General features: G+C 48.4%; 2 protein-coding genes across 2 annotated transcripts; both read left to right on the top strand.

Moving 5' to 3' along the window:
* The first annotated feature begins 553 nt into the window (after positions 1 to 553).
* LOC138732177 (keratin-associated protein 10-4-like) lies at positions 554 to 7,377 on the top strand. Its single transcript, XM_069878609.1, has 4 exons — positions 554 to 1,551; positions 2,374 to 2,393; positions 6,180 to 6,392; positions 6,772 to 7,377. The coding sequence occupies exons 1-4, from the start codon at positions 577 to 579 to the stop codon at positions 7,034 to 7,036; spliced, it is 1,473 nt and encodes a 490-aa protein (XP_069734710.1). The 5' UTR covers positions 554 to 576; the 3' UTR covers positions 7,037 to 7,377.
* Positions 7,378 to 14,510: 7,133 nt separating this feature from the next.
* LOC138732143 (uncharacterized) lies at positions 14,511 to 16,072 on the top strand. The gene is made up of 2 exons (XM_069878552.1): positions 14,511 to 14,935; positions 15,031 to 16,072. Exon 2 carries the CDS (start codon positions 15,070 to 15,072, stop codon positions 15,712 to 15,714), a length of 645 nt encoding a protein of 214 aa, XP_069734653.1. The 5' UTR covers positions 14,511 to 14,935; positions 15,031 to 15,069; the 3' UTR covers positions 15,715 to 16,072.
* The last annotated feature ends 1,135 nt before the right edge of the window (positions 16,073 to 17,207 follow it).

Consider the following 17,207-nt stretch of genomic DNA (forward strand, 5'->3'; position numbering starts at 1 on the left):
AATGCTCTCTGAAATCTAGATTTTCCCAGCCTGTTGGTCTACTGCTTATTGCAAGACAGCTGGGAGACAGAGCACAGTGGAAAATAAGCTTCTTGGGATGGAAATATGGGGAGGCACCTTCAGGGATGAGCACAGGAAAGTTAGTTGCTAGGATAGTTCAAAAGATGCAGAAATATCACTGGGATAGGAACAAGTAGATGGATTTTTGTAACTATCTTCTCAGGCAACTCAAGACAAATTTAGAGGGAGTAATGTGTGATGTGACTGTCACCCATGGGCCTAGACAGCAGCACTTGTGTGCCAAAATAAGACACATCTTAGTACTTACAGGCTGCCTGGGGAAGTGGTGGAGTCTCCAGTCCTGGAGAGGTTCAGAACACATGTAGATCAGGCACTTCAGGACATGTTTTAGTAGGCACAGTGGGGTTGGGCTGATGTTTGGTCTGGATGATCTCAGAGATCTTTTCCAACCTTAATGATTCTATGATTCTATGACTAGGAAAGTTGGGTTCTATCTGAAAGTACTCTGTGTTTCAGGTCCTCACACCTTCCAGCTTTGACTACACTGCACACAACATGTGCTCTACCGGATGCTGCTCCGTCGTGAAGAGCAAAACAGTGTGCTGCAGCCAGCCCTGCCTGAAGACCGTCTGCTGCAACCCATGCCTGAAGACCGTCTGCTGCAGCCCATGTCGGAAGTCCATCTGCTGCGACCCGTGCCAGAAATCCTGCTGTGATCCATGCCAGCAATCCTGCTGCAACCCTTGCCAGCAGTCCTGCTGCGACCCTTGCCAGCAGTCCTGCTGCGACCCGTGCCAGAAGCCTTGTTGTGATCCATGCAAGCAGTCTTGCTGTGACCCATGCCAACAGTCTTGCTGTGACCCATGCCAGCAATCCTGCTGCGACCCTCGCCAGCAATCCTGCTGCGACCCTTGCCAGCAATCCTGCTGCGACCCTTGCCAGCAGTCCTGCTGTGACCCATGCCAGAAGCCCTGCTGTGATCCATGCCAGCAGTCTTGCTGTGATCCATGCCAGCAATCCTGCTGCAACCCATGCCAGCAATCCTGCTGTGATCCATGCCAGAAGCCTTGCTGTGATCCTTGCCAGCAGTCCTGCTGTGACCCGTGCCAGCAGTCCTGCTGCGATCCATGCCAGCAGTCCTGCTGTGATCCATGCCAGAAGCCCTGCTGTGATCCTTGCCAGCAGTCCTGCTGTGATCCATGCCAGCAATCCTGCTGTGATCCATGCCAGCAGTCCTGTTGCGACCCATGCCAGCAATCCTGCTGCAACCCATGCCAGCAGTCCTGCTGCGACCCGTGCCAGAAGACTGTCTGCTGCACCAAGGTGTGCCAGAAATCCTGCTGCTCCTGTGGCCAAGTGTGCCAGCAACCTTGCTGCTGCAGCTGTGGCTGCCGCCCCTGCTGCTCCTCTGGAAGCCTGTCTTGCTGCTCCTACACGGTGAAGAAGAAGCCTGCTGTGGTGTGTGGCACCCCGGTAACGAAGTGTTGCATCCCCATCCAGCAGTGCTGCGCTGCCATCAAGAAGCGTTGCTGAGCCAGTTCTGGGTGGCAAAAGCAGCTGTGTCCACTCCCATCTCTGGTGTGCAACAAGAACAGGCACAAGGAGATGAAAACCTACTCATTCGCTTCTGGTTCACACGATGATGTTACTCCATCATGCCTCGCAATTTTCTTCTTCTTTGCAAACAAGCTATCTTCTTCTTTCTATCTAATTATTGAACATCTGCGATGCACTTGAATGCGTCACCCATTGTATAAGACAAAGAGATGTTAGATATTAATGTGGTGGTTAATTCTCTTCTTGGTGTATGGGACTTGAGATACCTTTACTACTCATGTGATCTTTCTTCATTTTCCTTCTTGACTTGTAGACAATAAAACTTAGCATTGAGCAAAACACAAAATATCTTGTCTTTTGGTTGTTCTTAAATTACTTTGCCAAGACTGTGTCCTTGTTGTGGCCTCATTTTCTATGCCAGGATACTGCTGGCTACAAATATGCTCTTGTAGCAGGACATAGAATCATCATAGAATGGTTTGGGTTGGAAGGGACCTTAGAGCCAATCTGGTTCCAACACCGTGCCACGGGCAGGGACACCTCCCACTGGATGAGGGGGCTCAAAGCCTCATCCAGCCTGGCCTCGAACACCTTCAGGTGTTCTCAGGAACACCTGAGCCAGGGCCTCCCCACCCTCACAGGAAAATATTTTTTCCTAAGATCCCATCTCAATCTGAGCTGCTCAGCCATACCTCACATTGGCATAAATCAGATCACGTCTAAAGACAACAAGCAGACCAGCACAATCCCTTCATGCACCTACTGATCATCTGCCTCAGCTGGGTCAATTTGTAGCATGAAACCGAATGGTTAAGGTAAACAAAACTCAAAGACCACAGACTGACTGAGGCATGCAGAATTCCACCATCTGAAAACACACCACTCCATAACGTACAGAAACTGGAATAGCTGTTCCAACAGGTACCAAGAGGAATTCACTACTCACTGAATGGCAGGCACCATCTTCTTCTGCTGCCTTCTTCAAAAATGATATATCAGAAAATGCCTTAATTCAGTGAATTATTTTTAGGTGTGCAGCGAGTTTCACATGCAGCATTCCTGGATTACAAGGGCTGGAACGAAACCCGGATGTTAGCATACAGTTTAAAAGTTTCATTCCTGGAATAGTACACACATGAGTCAACAACATCCTTTCTACCTGGCCGGGACTTCCTTTACTATTAAAATTCAGGACTCAGCTCTGAATTGCATGTCTCAGGAAAATGCCTTGAGCGCTGACTTGATTGCTTCCCAGATCTTCAGAACATATGCAAAGTGTGCACTAGAATTTTCTTCTCTACCGTGTTAGACTCTCCTTCAAAGATTATCCAGGTCTTTAGGAGGTTTGGAATAATAGGCAACTTAGGCATGAAGCACTGGCAGAAGGGTATCTCATGCCACACCATACCAGACTACATCAGGAGTGCGTTCTGTTAAGGAGATCTTAGAACAATAGAATGCTCTGGGCTGGAAATGACCTTTACAGGTCAGCCAGTCCAACCTCCTGCCATGACCAAGGACATCTTTGACTCAGATTGCTTGGAGACACATCCAGCTTGGCCTTGAATGTTTCCAGGGATGGGGCCTTCACTGCTTCCCCGAGCGACCTGTGTCAGCGTCTCTCCACCTTCATTGTAAACAATGTCTTCCTTGCATCTAATCTAAATCTCCCTCTTGTTTAAAAACATTGCTCCTTGTCCTGTCACAACAGGCCTTGATAATAAGTGTGTGTCCATCTTTCCTGGAGCCCCTTTCAGCACTGGAAGCTGCTCCAAGTTCTCCCCAGAGCCTTCTCTTCTCCAGGTTGAACAACCCCAACTCTCTCAGCCTGGTCTCATACGAGAGGTGCTCCAGCCCTCGGATCATCTCCATGGACCTGTGCCAACAGATCCTTGTCCTTCCTGTGCCGAGGACTCCAGAACTGGGTGCAGGGCTCCAGGTGAGGTCTTGGAATATAAATTGGGAATATTAATTTGGTGGCAAAGCTTCCAAGACAGGTTCATCCCCATTCACAAGGGTATCAGCTCTCAAATTCACGTAAACACCATGAAAGTTTACAAAGACACCATAGCATGGCACGGCACGGAAAAGGAATTTAGCATCCAAGATGTTATTTCTGACCTGACTATACATTAAATGCCAGCATCTCCTCAATATCATTATAAGACCCTGGTCAGCAACAGACTTGCAGAGTTCAGATCCATTTCTAAGAAAGGAATAGAACCATTGGAGTGGTTCCAGAGGGCCATAGAAATGATCAGAGGGATGGAATGCCTGCCCTGTCAGGACAAGCTGGGATTGTTGGCATTGTTCAGCCTGGAGAACAGAAGGCTCCAGGAAACCTTATTTTGACCTTTCAACACTTAAAGGAGACTTATATGAAAGATGAGGAGAGAATTTTTAGTGGAACCTTTAGTTGGGACAAGGGGTAACAATTTTAAGCTAAGGAGGAGAGGTTTAAACTGAATTTAAAGAAGAAACCCTTACACTGAGGGTGGTGAAGCATTGGCAGAGGTTGACCAGAGAGATGGAAGATGCCATCCGGAAACATCTGAGCAACCTGATAGAGTTTAAGATGACCTTGGACATGGCAGGGAGTTGAACTGAATGACCTTTAAGGTCCCATCCAGCAAAAACCTTGCTATTATTCTATAATTCTAACACAGGGATCATCTTGGCCAATACGGTGACAATAAAGTCTGATAAAAAGGCAATGAAAGACTTATTCAGTGGATGGCATATTTGAGGGTTTACACAAGGAGCACGTTACTTCCTGCAGGCAGGTATCTGGCTATTATCGCGTGACGAAAACAATGCTCCCCTAGGGACAATTCCAGAAGAGACACCTAATGTCATAGGAGGTCATGTTCCCATCTTGAGACAAAATTATGTGTCCTAGCCACAAGGGATGATCTGTCGCTGATCCACCCTCACATTTGGAGTCTGCTGACCATTCATGGCCTTCATTTGCCATGAACAGATGATGCTTCATCATCTTAGGACTCTCATCTTATGCTGGTGTCCCCTCTCATCAGATGAAAACTCCGTCAATACCTACTTCTTATGTAGAGTTGTCCTGGCTCTGCACATGGCCACAATTCCTTCCCGCATCCTCAAGCCTGTCTCATAACATCTGCCTTGACTCCAACCATCCTATCCATTCCCTCCTGACTGTTCAGGCAAACATTGCAAGCACAGCAGCATTGGGCCTGTCACACGCAGCCCAACCATCTGTAACAAGTAGCTGGAAGACACTAACTGGGCACCTGAAAGGCATGAAGAAATGAATTCAGGATTGGATTTCCAGTCTGGAACCTCATGCTCACCTACAGTAACACAGAATCAAATTATCAGAGTGAAACACTCATAGAACCATGGAATGGTTTGGGTTGGAAGGGACCTCAAAGCCCATCCAGTGCCACCCCTGTCATGGGCAGGGACACCTCCCACTGCATCAGGGGCTCCAAGCCCCATCCAGCCTGGCCTTGAACCCTTCCAGGGATGGGGCGGCCACCACTGCTCTGGGCAACCAGGGCCAGGGCCTCCCCACCCTGACAGCAAAATATTTCTCCCTAAGATCTCATCTCAATCTCCCTGCTTTCAGCTGAAAAACTTTCTCCCTAATCCTCTCCCAGCACTCCCTGATCGAGAGCCCCTCCCCAGCTTTTCTGGAGCCCCTGTCAGCACTGGAAGCTGCTCTAAGGTCTCCCCACAACCTTCTCTTCTCCAGGCTGAACAACCCCAGCTCTCCCAATCTGTCCTTGTACAGGAGGTTCTCCAGCCCTCACATCATCTCAGTAGCCTCCTCTGGGCTCACTCTGACAGATCCATGTTCTACCTGTGCTGAGGATCCAGAACTGAATGCAGGGCTCCAGGTGAGGTGTCACCAGAGCAGAGTAAAGGGGGGAGAATCATCTTCTTCAATCTACTGGTCACAAATGTGCTATTCAAATCTAATCATCATGAATATTATTAAATCCAAGCTGATCCGGTCTCACAGGCCTTAGAAAAAAAATCATAAAGGGAGTGTGTGGAAACAACACAGAATAAAGCTATCGTGCACTACTGCTTTGAAAGCTGCATAACTTTGACTTATTCCATCCATTCCATGGAAGAAAAATAAAAGGATTCTTAATAGTTTAGCAGAAATAAAAAGCAGGGGATGTAAGGACCAAGCACTATGGGCTCAGTCTTAACTTAGACCACACAGCCACCTCTCAGAGTCGTATCAGAGAATCGTAGAATTGTTTGAGCTGGAAAGGGCCTCAAAGTCCATCAAGTTCCAACCTCCCTGCAATGGGCAAGGACATCTTTAACCAGTCAGGAACTAAAGATTCACATTCACCAGTAGTTTCCACTGGTCCACAAAATCTTGGCCAAGCTCAGTAGGGCCACGTGAGTGGAGACGTTTACAAGTTCCAGGCATGGTTTTCCCACTGTTTCAGCACTCAGTTCCCCAGGGGCATTGCTGTCTCTGTGTCTCAAGGTCATTCCTTGGGAAGCGGATAGGAATACCTTACAGCTACCTCTGGTTCCCATTAATGTAAAGTCATTAGAAAATTTGCATCTGTTGTTTGTAGGTACAACTAATTATGGTGCAGAATCGAGGTGGTGAGCAAACAGAAAGAGGTAAAGATTAAATACAGGAAAACACGTGAGAGGCATGTAGTGGGTGATACAAGGCAAGTCGGAATTGCCAAAGAATGCCTCATTTCCAGGAGGGGTGGCTTTAAACCATATAAAAGCCTGCCCGTCACAGTGGTCTCCATTCGCTCATCTTGCCTTCTCCTCACTTGTCCTCACTGGTCAACAGGGTAAGTCAGAGCTTGCTACTTGCCCTTCCATTTGCAGCTTACCATATTTCTGTGTGGTTTTGCACTTGTAGGAATTGTAGTCATGCATGATTTCCCATACTGCCTGCTTTGGGACCAATTTTGAGAGACTGGGTTTGGGATCCATCTGAGTGGCTTCTTTCTGATGGAACTAATGCTGGACAATGTGCCAAATGCACTGGTGTTCAATGGAAAAATAGAGAAACTTCAGGGAAATGTCAAGGGGATGATGTCCAGGGATTCTGGACATCACGACTTCCCCAGGCAGTTCGGGATGGACTTTGGGATAAGCATGCTTCAAGCTGCACAAACAACTGGGAAACTTAGGCAGAGAAAAACAGAATCTCTTTGTTCTTTCCAGCTTTGCCTTCACTACTACCAACAACATGGCCAACGGTTGTGGATGCTGTGGTGGAAACAACAATAACAACTACTCCGTCTGCTGCTACAGCACTCCAAAGTCGTGCTGCAAGAGACCCATGTGCTGCTCACCCATGCAGTGCTGCACTCCCTGCTGCACTCCCTGCTGCTCTCCCTGCTGCATGCCCATGCAGTCCTGCTGCTACGTCATGAGCAATAACAGCAACAACGGAGGCTGCTGCAGCGGCTGCTGCGGCGGCAACTAAACCCAGTCGGCAAAGGGCAGGCAGGGCGTCGCTCATCACCTCTGCCACCACGCTGCCTCCTGCCTCCCTCCTGGCTCACTCGGTGTTGGATATGGACACGGATATGGCCCTAAACGCTCTTCCTCTTTAGAGATTGTAGATCATCTTTCTTCCTCTTCATCTGCCTTTAATCACTGAATGCCTGTAATGACCTTTGAAGCTGCTCCTTGTGATTTTCCTTTGTAAGCATGAGTCCTGCTGTTAATTTTCCTCTTGGTGTGGGAGATGTTTAATTCTTTTCATCACTGTTTTGCTTCAATCTCTCTAAAAAAAAATAAAATCTGTAGCTCATGACCCTGCAAAACTCCTGGTGGTTACCTTTTTGTCAGCTGATGTGTCCAGAGTGCATCACATCGGGTTTCCCGGCACTTCTTTCTAGTATTGGGATGCTCCTGTCTAAAAGGTGCTAACAAGGGTGGTTTGCCTACACAAAGAGAATCAACACACCCCTCATGCCGCTCTGAGCTTCTGCATGGGTCTGCTCAAACACAAGCATTTCTTGCATCTCTGCTAGCAATATTTCTCCTCTCACAAAGAAATAGAAAGAAAATAATACATAAACTTGTAGAGGATGTGAATTTCTTCTAAAGCAGTTTGACACTTCATGGAGCTGTTGGAGCGAGTCCAGAGGAGGGCTACAAAGATAATCAGAGGGCTGGAGCACCTTGCATATGAGGACAGGCTGAGAGAGTTGGGCTTGTTCAGCCTGGAGAAGGCTCCAAGGAGATCTTATAATGACCTTCCAGTATGTGAAAGGGGCCTACAAGAAAGCTGGAGAGGGACTATTCATACAGGCTTGTGGTGATAGGATGAGAGGGAATGGGTATAAATGGGGGAGGGTCAGACTTAGACTAGACTTTAGGAAGAATTTCTTTGCCATGAGAGTGGAGAGACACTGGAACAGGTTATCCAGGGAAGTTGTGGCTGCCCCATCCCTGGAGGTGTGAAAGGCCAGGTAGGACGGGGCCTTGGGTACCCTGATCTAGTGGGATGTCCCTGCCCATGGCAGGGGGTTGGAACTAGATGATCTTCAAGGTCCCTTCCAACCCTAACAATTCTGTGATTCTATGATTCTATGATTCTATGACTCTGACTCTCTGACACAGGCACATCCCAACTAGGAAAGATCCATGTATTTCAACTGGCTGGAGGTCTACTTCAGAACCTACAGACAATCCCTCTAAATAGTTAAACATTCATGAGAAGGAGGTCTTGCCTCTGTTAAAATGCCTGGGCTACCAGATATCAAGTTGAAGTGTTAGAATCAATGGTGAGAAGTCTCCACCGCTATCTTCAACGAGTGACTGGGTCAGTAAGAGCTGTACCAAACCATAACATGCAAGTTCTGCACCACAGGCCTCATGCTCTGTCCAAGGCCTTTTTACTGATTCTCTTTCCATACCACTTCCATCCCTCCTTTGCACTAGGATCCATAGCCCACTCACCAAAGTACCTAGGTTGCATGAATGGTTGGACTCCACTATCACGGGTGGGAAGCGCCCACCTGGATCATCACTTTCTTCTTGCAGCTGCAGGGTTTACAAGTGAGAACTTTCCCTCTGGAGGCACTAGTAAAGTGTGTCCCTTTGCTTCTGCGCTGTTGATGCCTTGTAAGTTAACCCATTCTCATGGGCAGGCAAGTGTATGGCTCCTCAAAAGGGACCTGCTGGGAAGGAAATGCCATGCATGTTCTTCTACTCTGCCTGGAGAAGCTGCAATTACAGGTGTTGCTTCTCCAGCATTTCATTTCAGGAATTACTCGTATGCCAGAAATGCCTGGAAAGGAGCTGGCTGCATTTTCTGCAGGGGTAAAGAGGCACTAAAAGGTTTATCTGCTCCCCTTTGCACTGTGAGAGGCCCCTGCAAGCATCCTCAGGGTTGGTAGCAGCTCAGCCAGGAGCAGCTCACTTCCAAGTACCCCAGGGATCCCAGGGCATGTCAGGCAGCAAGCAGGGAACTTGCCAGGCAGGCTCTGCCATCCTCTCATTAGGAAGAACTACTCTCGGGATAACGCGGCAAGGTCTTCAAATAAGAGGTGCAATTTTAAGCCACGCAAAAAATTCCTCCCAAATATTCTGTGTTCCTGCCAGCACTCAGCACCACAGCAAATGGCATTGGAGGCAGTTACTGGCATTAAATAAGCATTCATCCACCTTGGCTCAGTAGCTCAAGGCGCTGCCTTACCTTGACCTTCCTCCCTTCCTCTCTCCCACCCAGAAAATGGCTTCACCTTGACAACACCTCTTCCTGTATCAGTTCTGAGTCTCTGCCTCCCACTTAGCTCCATGACCCTACTTCTCTGTGACTGTCATAGCTCCTACACCTTCAGCCTCCTCTCACCCTCTCAGTCCATGCTGGCCGCCTTCATTTACCACTTCCAACGCTCAGAAAGTCTTGCGCAAGTCAATGAGAAGTTCAACATGAGCCAGCAACACGTTCTTGCAGCCCAGAAAGCCAACTGCATCCTGGGCTGCATCCAAAGCAGTAGAACCAGCAGGGTGAGGGAGGGGATTCTCCACCCTCACCTAGACCTCACCTAGTGCCCTGTGTCCAGTTCTGGAGTCTTCAGCACAGGAACAACCTTTCCAACCCAAAACATTTGGTGGTTCTATGATAACCTCTGATTCCACACCTCCTTCCTCCTTGTTGAGGAGCTGTGCAGAGATGGTCCTGCACAGGATCAGGGCTACACCATGCAAGGAAATTTTAGCTGGATGCAAGAGGAGGTTGCAGGAGTCGCATGTTGACTTGCAATGTGTCGTTCCCAGCCCCGGAACCATGGCTCCTTGCATTGCCACTGGCATAGGCAGTGCTGCTCCTTTATTATTTATTTAAGACATGAACTACATTGAAGAGAGGCTAATTCAATTCAGAGTCTCCAAAAGTGTCTGTAGGAAAGCAGCCCCAGCAAAGCAGAGCAGGAACTGAAGCACTTTTGCCCACCCTGTGTTAGTGATGTCCACATGCAAAATTAAACATCTCTACACGAAGGATTTGCAAGAGTTTAGGCAAGACAAAGGATAAAGATGGCTTTGGCATCACAGGAGGGTCTTGGCATGCAGGAGGAGAAGATGATCTTTGAGATGATCGTTACTATATGATCTTTGAAGTCCCTTCCAACCCAAACTGTTCTATGATTCTATGATTCTACGATTCTATGACTCTATGATTCTTCGATTCTATGATTCTATGATTCTATGACCTTGCATGGGGTCACATGCAGGTGGCAGAGACCCAGAGGCCAGCACGACTCCTGGCACACCCCGAACCCATGGTCTTCTCACTGGCTCCTCACATGCATGTCCTGTGACCAGGAACAAACCTGTTTTCATTAAATTTTCCAAATATCTGTTTTGAACACCCGTCCAATGAAACAGCCCCTCACGTGCCTGAAAGACGCAAGCCAGGACTTTAGTTTCAGCTCCGACACCGATTCAGCACCAGCCACTGCTGAGTAAGTCCCTGAGCATCTTCGGCTGTCGCTGCCTGCGTTTGTCAAACAGATATGAGGATGCATTTCTTTGGCTCCTTTGCAAGGCGACAGTGAGGACAAAGTCATCAGTATTCATAGAAGCCCTTTGATTATCTGCAGGCTAAACAATTAGGATGGAGAACCAAGGTAGTGATCATAAGGCAGAGAGTAAATACCAGAAGACACGTATAGTTTAAAAGTATGGGTTTGGTTTAGTAAACAGGGAAGCTTGAATGGTCAATGGTTGTCTCACTTCCAGGAGGAAGGTGTCTAGGACTATAAAAGGCCTCCTGGCCTAGCTCGCTTCATTCGCTCATCTTCCCTCCTCCTCTCCTCACTCTTCAGCAGGGTAAGTGAGAACATCTTGATTCTATGGGAATCAGAACTGGGACTTTGGCTGAAGTTGGGGTTTTATGAACTGTGTACTGGGAATTGAGGGGACGAGCTAGAAGCATTTGAGGATGGAGAGGCTACAGGAGCATCAGCAGAGCAAGGCGATGGAGAACATTTCAGACCCAGTGTAGGTGGGCACCTACATTGCAGCAAAAAGACTGAGAGAAGAGTTACAATCAAGGCCACCTACATCCAGGGCTGCATCAGAAGTGTAACCAGCAAGGCAAGGGAGGGGATTATGCCCTCTACTGTGCTCTGGTGAGACCTTACCTGGAGTACTGCTTTCAGTTCTGGAGTCCTCAGCACAAGAAGGATATCGATCTGTCAGAGCAGGTCCAGAGGAGGCAAATGATGCGACGGCTGGAGCACCTCCCATGCAAGGACAGGGTGGGAGAGTTGAGATTGTTCAGCCTGAAGAAGACTAGACTCCAGGGAGACCTTAAAGCAGTTTCCAGTGATGAAAAGGGCTCCAGGAAAGCTGGAGAGGGGGCTCTGGATCAGGGAGCGCAGGGACAGGATGAAGGGGAATGGTTCTCAGCTGAAAAAGGGGAGATTGAGATGAGAGATTAGGAACAAATGTTTTGCTGTCAGGGTGGGGAGGCCCTGGCCCAGGTTGCTCCATCCCTGGAGGGTTCAAGGCCAGGTTGGATGGGGCTTGGAGCCCCTGATGCAGTGGGAGGTGTCCCTGCCCATGGCAGGGGTGGGACTAGATGGGCTTTGAGGGCCCTCCCAACCCAAACCATTCTATGATTTACTACAAACAAGACTATACTGGGTTTCAGCTCCATTAATCTCCAAATTTAGCATAAACAAGCTTTGAACGAATTCTTTATCTCCAAATACCTTGCTCCCACTCACAGACAGAGTCTCTTCTATTCCTTCCAGCTTTGCCTTCACTACTACCAACAACATGTCCAGCGGTTGTGGATGCTGTGGTGGAAACAACAACAATAACAACTACTCCATCTGCTGCTACAGCACCCCAAAGTCGTGCTGCAAGACGCCCATGTGCTGCTCACCCATGCAGTGCTGCACTCCCTGCTGCACTCCCTGCTGCTCTCCCTGCTACATGCCCATGCAGACCCGCTGCTACGTCATGGGCAATAACAGCAACAATGGAGGCTGCTGCAGCGGCTGCTGCGGCGGCAACTAAACCCAGTCGGCAAAGGGCAGGCAGGGCGGCGCTCATCACCTCTGCCACCACGCTGCCTCCTGCCTTCCTCCTGGCTCACTCGGTGTTGGATATGGATATGAATATGGATAAGGCCCTAAACTCTCTTCCTCCTTTGCATAGAGACCATAGGTTATCTCTCTCCCTCTTCATCTGCCTTTAATCACTGAACGCCTGTAATGACCTTTGAAGCTGCTCTTCGTGATTTTCCTTTGTAAGCATGAGTCCTGCTGTTAATTTTCCTCTTGGTGTATGGGATGTTTAATGCTGTCGATATATTATTCCCTTTCCTTGCTTTAATCTCCAATTAGTCATGAAAAATAATAAAAGTTGTATCTTTTTACCCTGCAAAAGTCTGGTTTATGTTTATTTATTTATCTTCCTGTTTCAAACCTTAGTTCAGATCTGGTAAGATTTAGTATTACCTTAATTTCTGAATATGATGCATTTTTCAACTATTCTTCATGCTGATGATGAGAGCACCCCAACATCTGCAGAAGACTTCTTGGGTCAGCCTCCCATCCAGGGAATAATAGCGATTGCTGGTGTCAGTGTGTTATCTGAGCAACAGGAGCTGTGTAGTTTCATACAGTTTTTTCACTGCTTATAACTTTGAAGATGCACAGCTGACAATCGAAGCATCTGTGTGGACCTAAGGCCAGAGCTAAAGGACTTTTCTGTTAGAGGAAAAACTTCCAATGCATTCCAGCTTTAAAACAGGCTTCTGAAATGATTGGTATCTTATCAATAAGATTGAACAGCCCAGCAAGCACGGTCTGTGTGATGCAGGAGAGACTGAAAAAGTAAAGCTACAAGTTTAGCCTGAAGGATGCAAAAATACTGTGTAATATAATCTGGAATTCTATTGAAATGTGGCAGATTTTAAGATCTGAGCTTCAGAAATGGAATATTTGCATGTTGTGATTTGTAAAACCCTCAGGAAAGGAAGTGACTCCAAAACACATTTTCTAACATGAAAAATCCAAATTATATGAAAACAGCATCAACTTAGGGCTGCAGTAATGAATCATAATCAAAAATTCGTGTTGGTTCTTAACAGATACCAAGGTCTTTTCTTTCCTACATCTAAGTCCCGTGGCTTCCTGCAAAGCAATTACATTTCTCCTGAGGCTAAAGAATAAATTATCTTGGCAGCAGCCACAAAGCTGTCAGGTCCAAGCACGCGCCCTGAAGTCACACCCCTGAATTCTGCTCATGCTTTTCCCAGTGATTCAAACCCAAATGGCACTGGGCAAAGCTCTGAGGATCTCTTACGGAGGCTCTGCTGTGTGAGTGAGCTCATGGAAAAACCTTTTATAGCGACAGCCCCCAGGCTGCTACCAGACATTCTTTGCTGCTGCTTAAAAAATGCCTTGAGAGTCCACAGAAATGCAAAGTGGAGCAGCTACTGGAAAAATGAGTCAAGGCAGAAGTGTCAGAAAGGTGGAAATTGTGCTTGAGGAAGTCTGGAATTGTTTGTTTGTGAGGTCAGCACTCCTCTGTGGCTTCCTCATTCCAGTTTTACAGCAAATAAAAGGGGTTTCGGTGTCGTATCCATTCACTGACTGAGATGCTCCTCACTTGGAATGGAATTAATTAATTTAAAGAGGGGAGTGTGCATCCCCTCCACAGCTTGACACAGGGCATCCCTACATCCCTGACATGCTGGTATCTGCAGGGATCATAGAATCAGAACAATTTGGATTAGAAGGGACCTTAAAGCCCATCCACTTCCAATCCCTCTGCCATGGACACATTCCACAAAGTTAGTGCAATAAAAAGAAGTTCTCCCACTGCTAATTATATCCAAGTAGAATTGATAACAGAAAGCAGCCCTCATTTAATCACAGGGCACTTCCAGCCGCAAACTGGGGTGCCATGGCACAAAGCATGAAGTGGGACATGAAGAGGCAATAAAACCATCTCATCTCTGCTGAGCATCCATCCAATCTTCCAGTTGTGGACAAAACACCCAGGGAGTGGTTTGGGAATAAACCCCAGATCTGAGGAGCACAGCATGAACACAAAAATTCCTGAGTTAGGGTTTGTCAGGGTGATGTTAAGCTGAAATAGAGTTGAAAAAGCAGTCACTTCTAACTGAAATCAAGACTAGTTTCCCCGTTTTTCCTTTGTTTTTAAAAGAAATGCTCTTTATTTTCATGGAATCACAGAATGGTTTGGGTTGGAAGGGATCTTAAATCCCACCCAGTTCCACCTGCTGCCATGGGCAGGGACACCTCTCACTGCATCAGGGGGCTCAAAGCCCCCACTTTGGCAGGAAGCTTGTTTGTTTTCTAGGATAGATTTTCCCTGCTTTCTTTCAGCCCTCTGAATAAACATTGCCATTTGCATAGCTCTGCTCCAACACCCTCTCTCGAGGCACAAGTCATTGGGCACCCGGACATGGAACTGGACACCAGGACTCCTGGGATTCTCGGTGATTTTCCCACTGGCACAAAAAAAACTCCTTTTGGGCACATCACTCAGCATCACGGTATTCCAGGTATCCTTATCCAGGGATCCCATCTGACTAACCTTAGGTAACAGCGTATTTGAACATGACCAATGGGAGAACTAATTAGATAATGGCCACTGCACAGGCAGAGCTAAGCTGACGTTACATCAAGGGAGATGCTAATTGCAGCTGATTAATCCAATAGTGAGGGCCAGAAAAAAATACACATGCAGAAGTGGCACTCACTGCTCAGCTATTAATTCCCATGGCATGCCTCATTTCCAAGAGAGCTCTACCACATATAAAAGCTTTCAGCCCCAGTGCTGTCCTCAGGACTCAGACTCTCTGCTCAGCCCATCTGTCATCAGGGTGAGTTGGATTTTCTCAGCTGTCTTGGATTTCTTATTTATTTTTCCCACAGAAACAGGGGGAAAAAAAAGTCAGTGTTTTTTTCTCTTTCCCAGACTGTTTATCCTTGAGGGCTTGGCTACATTTGCCACAGGATGCACTACCTTAAAGGTGATGGAGACCAGGATTTGTGCCACAATGGCTCAGTCTGTGGCGAGAAGGGCTGGACGTGGCAAGATTCCTCAAGATGCTGCCACGAAATCCCTGTGGGCACCACAGCCCTGCCTCCCTGCCACAACCCCGGCAGCATCAGCCGTGACATCGAGGGGTCCTGCCAGAGCGAACCACAAAGCTGCCAGCCCATGGAGCCGTGCCCACCTCGGAGCTGCTGCTCACCACAGCAGAGCTGCGATCCTGGCAAGCCCCGGCGGCGAGTGGAAGTGAGCCACGTGCAGCCCATCTGCCCCCCACCCGTGAAAATCCACCGCCGGCCACTGCAGCAGTATCGCCCACCCCTGCAGATCGAAGACCCGGGTTGCTGCAAGCCCCGGCGGCGAGTGGAGCAGTGCCCCACGCAGGAGATCTGCCCACCCGTGACAGTGCATCCCCGGCCACTGCAGCATCGCTGCCCCTGCATCCCGTGCTGCCGCCCACCCGTCCAGCATCGCTGCCCCTGTGCCCCACGCTGCCGCCCACCCGTCCAGCACATCTGCCCAGCCCCTGTGCCCCTGCCACCGCATCCCACCCAGCACCAGCAAAAGCAGGTCCCTCTCTTGCCACCCTGTCTGCAGAAGAAATGAGCACAGGGGGCAGCAAGGTGCTGTGACCCCTCCCCAGCACGCGCCCACATGCCGCTCACAGTGGGGATGCTGGTGCTTCCACCTCCACTTTCTGCATGATACAACACTGCCCGGCTCATTGCCGCTTTTTGCACACTGGATTCAGGGTCCTCTGTCCCCTGCCTGACCCCAGCACCGGCACTTTACATCCCCAGGGTCTTCCCCTGCCAGGCAACAGGCTTTAACCATCCAAAACTTACTTGGCTTCTCCTTGGGGTGGACTAAATAGCTCTCTCCTCTTCTGAGAAGGTGAGCAGCCTGGCGATGGATAAAGTGAATGGAAAGAGTCTGAGCAAAGGTGGGAAAACAGCCTGCATGGATTCACATGGGTTCACATTTCTCACATGGGTTCACTGGACTGTGATTTCAAGGTTGTTCCAGAGCAAGACAGGACTGTACTGAAACAAAAGTGCACACTGCAACTGCAGGAGCAGCAAGGACTCCTGCAGTTTTGTTTTCTCCCTGTGTATTGAAGAATAAAGTTGAAAAAAAATTGAGTTTACACTTGGTTCCTTTTTGTTTACCTCCAAAATAGCACCAGTATTACAATGAGTAGGTGTTAAAGGTCATTAAAGTTCATGGCTGAACTCCATCTCCTCTCCACTGTGGTTAACCACCATAGGACCAATGGATGGACTTCACTATGGTGCAACAGAAAGTGATCTAGAACCATAGCACCATAGAATGTCCTGAGTTGTAAAAAACCCACAAGGATCGTTGACTCCAGCCCCTGTCCCTGCATAGGACAACCCTAACATTCACACATGTGCCCCAGGGCGTTGTCCAAGTGCTTCTGAAATACTGTCAGGCTTAGCACCGTGACTGCTTACCTGGGAGCCGTTTCAGTGTTCCACCACCCTCTGGGGGAAGAATCTCTTCCTAACGTCCAGCCTAACCTTCCCCTGGCACATCTTCCTGCCATTCCCTCAGGTTCTACCATTGGTCACCAGAGAGAAGAGCTCAATGCCTGCTTCTCCTCCTCCCTGTATAAGGAAGCTGCAGACCTCTACGAGGTCACCCTTCAGTCTCCTCTTCTCCAGGCTGAACCAGACCAAGTGACTTCAGCTGCTCCTCACATGGCTTCCACTCTAAACCCTTCACCAGCTTTGTGGCCTCCTCTGGACACTCACCAGTAGCTTTAGATCCTTTTTATCCTGCAGCACCCAAAACTGCACCCAGTACTCAAGGTGGGGCCACCCCAGTGCAGAGCAGAGTGAGACAATCCCCTCCTTGCTGTGTTTTATGCCCCCCAGGACACGGTTGGTCCTCTTGACTGCCAGGGCAGTCAATGATCCATGATCCATGTTGGATCATGGTCAAACACGAGGTCCATCTAGGTACAAACAGTTCGGTCTATAAAGTGTGTCATCACCCTCATTAGCCAGTTCAGAACACGGCACTGGGAGGCCGTCCATCATATAAATGTTAATCATGATAATAAGCGAGCACTGCCA

This window comes from Phaenicophaeus curvirostris, chromosome 29, assembly GCF_032191515.1.
Source record: "Phaenicophaeus curvirostris isolate KB17595 chromosome 29, BPBGC_Pcur_1.0, whole genome shotgun sequence".
In the NCBI taxonomy this organism is placed as follows: Eukaryota; Metazoa; Chordata; class Aves; order Cuculiformes; family Cuculidae; genus Phaenicophaeus; species Phaenicophaeus curvirostris.

What these genes read in the sequence shown, in the direction of transcription:
- LOC138732143 (XM_069878552.1), top strand. Translation starts at nt 15,070, where the DNA reads ATGCACTACCTTAAAGGTGATGGAGACCAGGATTTGTGCCACAATGGC.
- LOC138732177 (XM_069878609.1), top strand. Translation starts at nt 577, where the DNA reads ATGTGCTCTACCGGATGCTGCTCCGTCGTGAAGAGCAAAACAGTGTGC. An exon ending in CATGAAACCGAATGGTTAAG is followed by an intron (nt 2,394 to 6,179) that starts GTAAACAAAACT and finishes ATTATGGTGCAG; the next exon opens with AATCGAGGTGGTGAGCAAAC. An exon ending in TGTCCTCACTGGTCAACAGG is followed by an intron (nt 6,393 to 6,771) that starts GTAAGTCAGAGC and finishes TGTTCTTTCCAG; the next exon opens with CTTTGCCTTCACTACTACCA.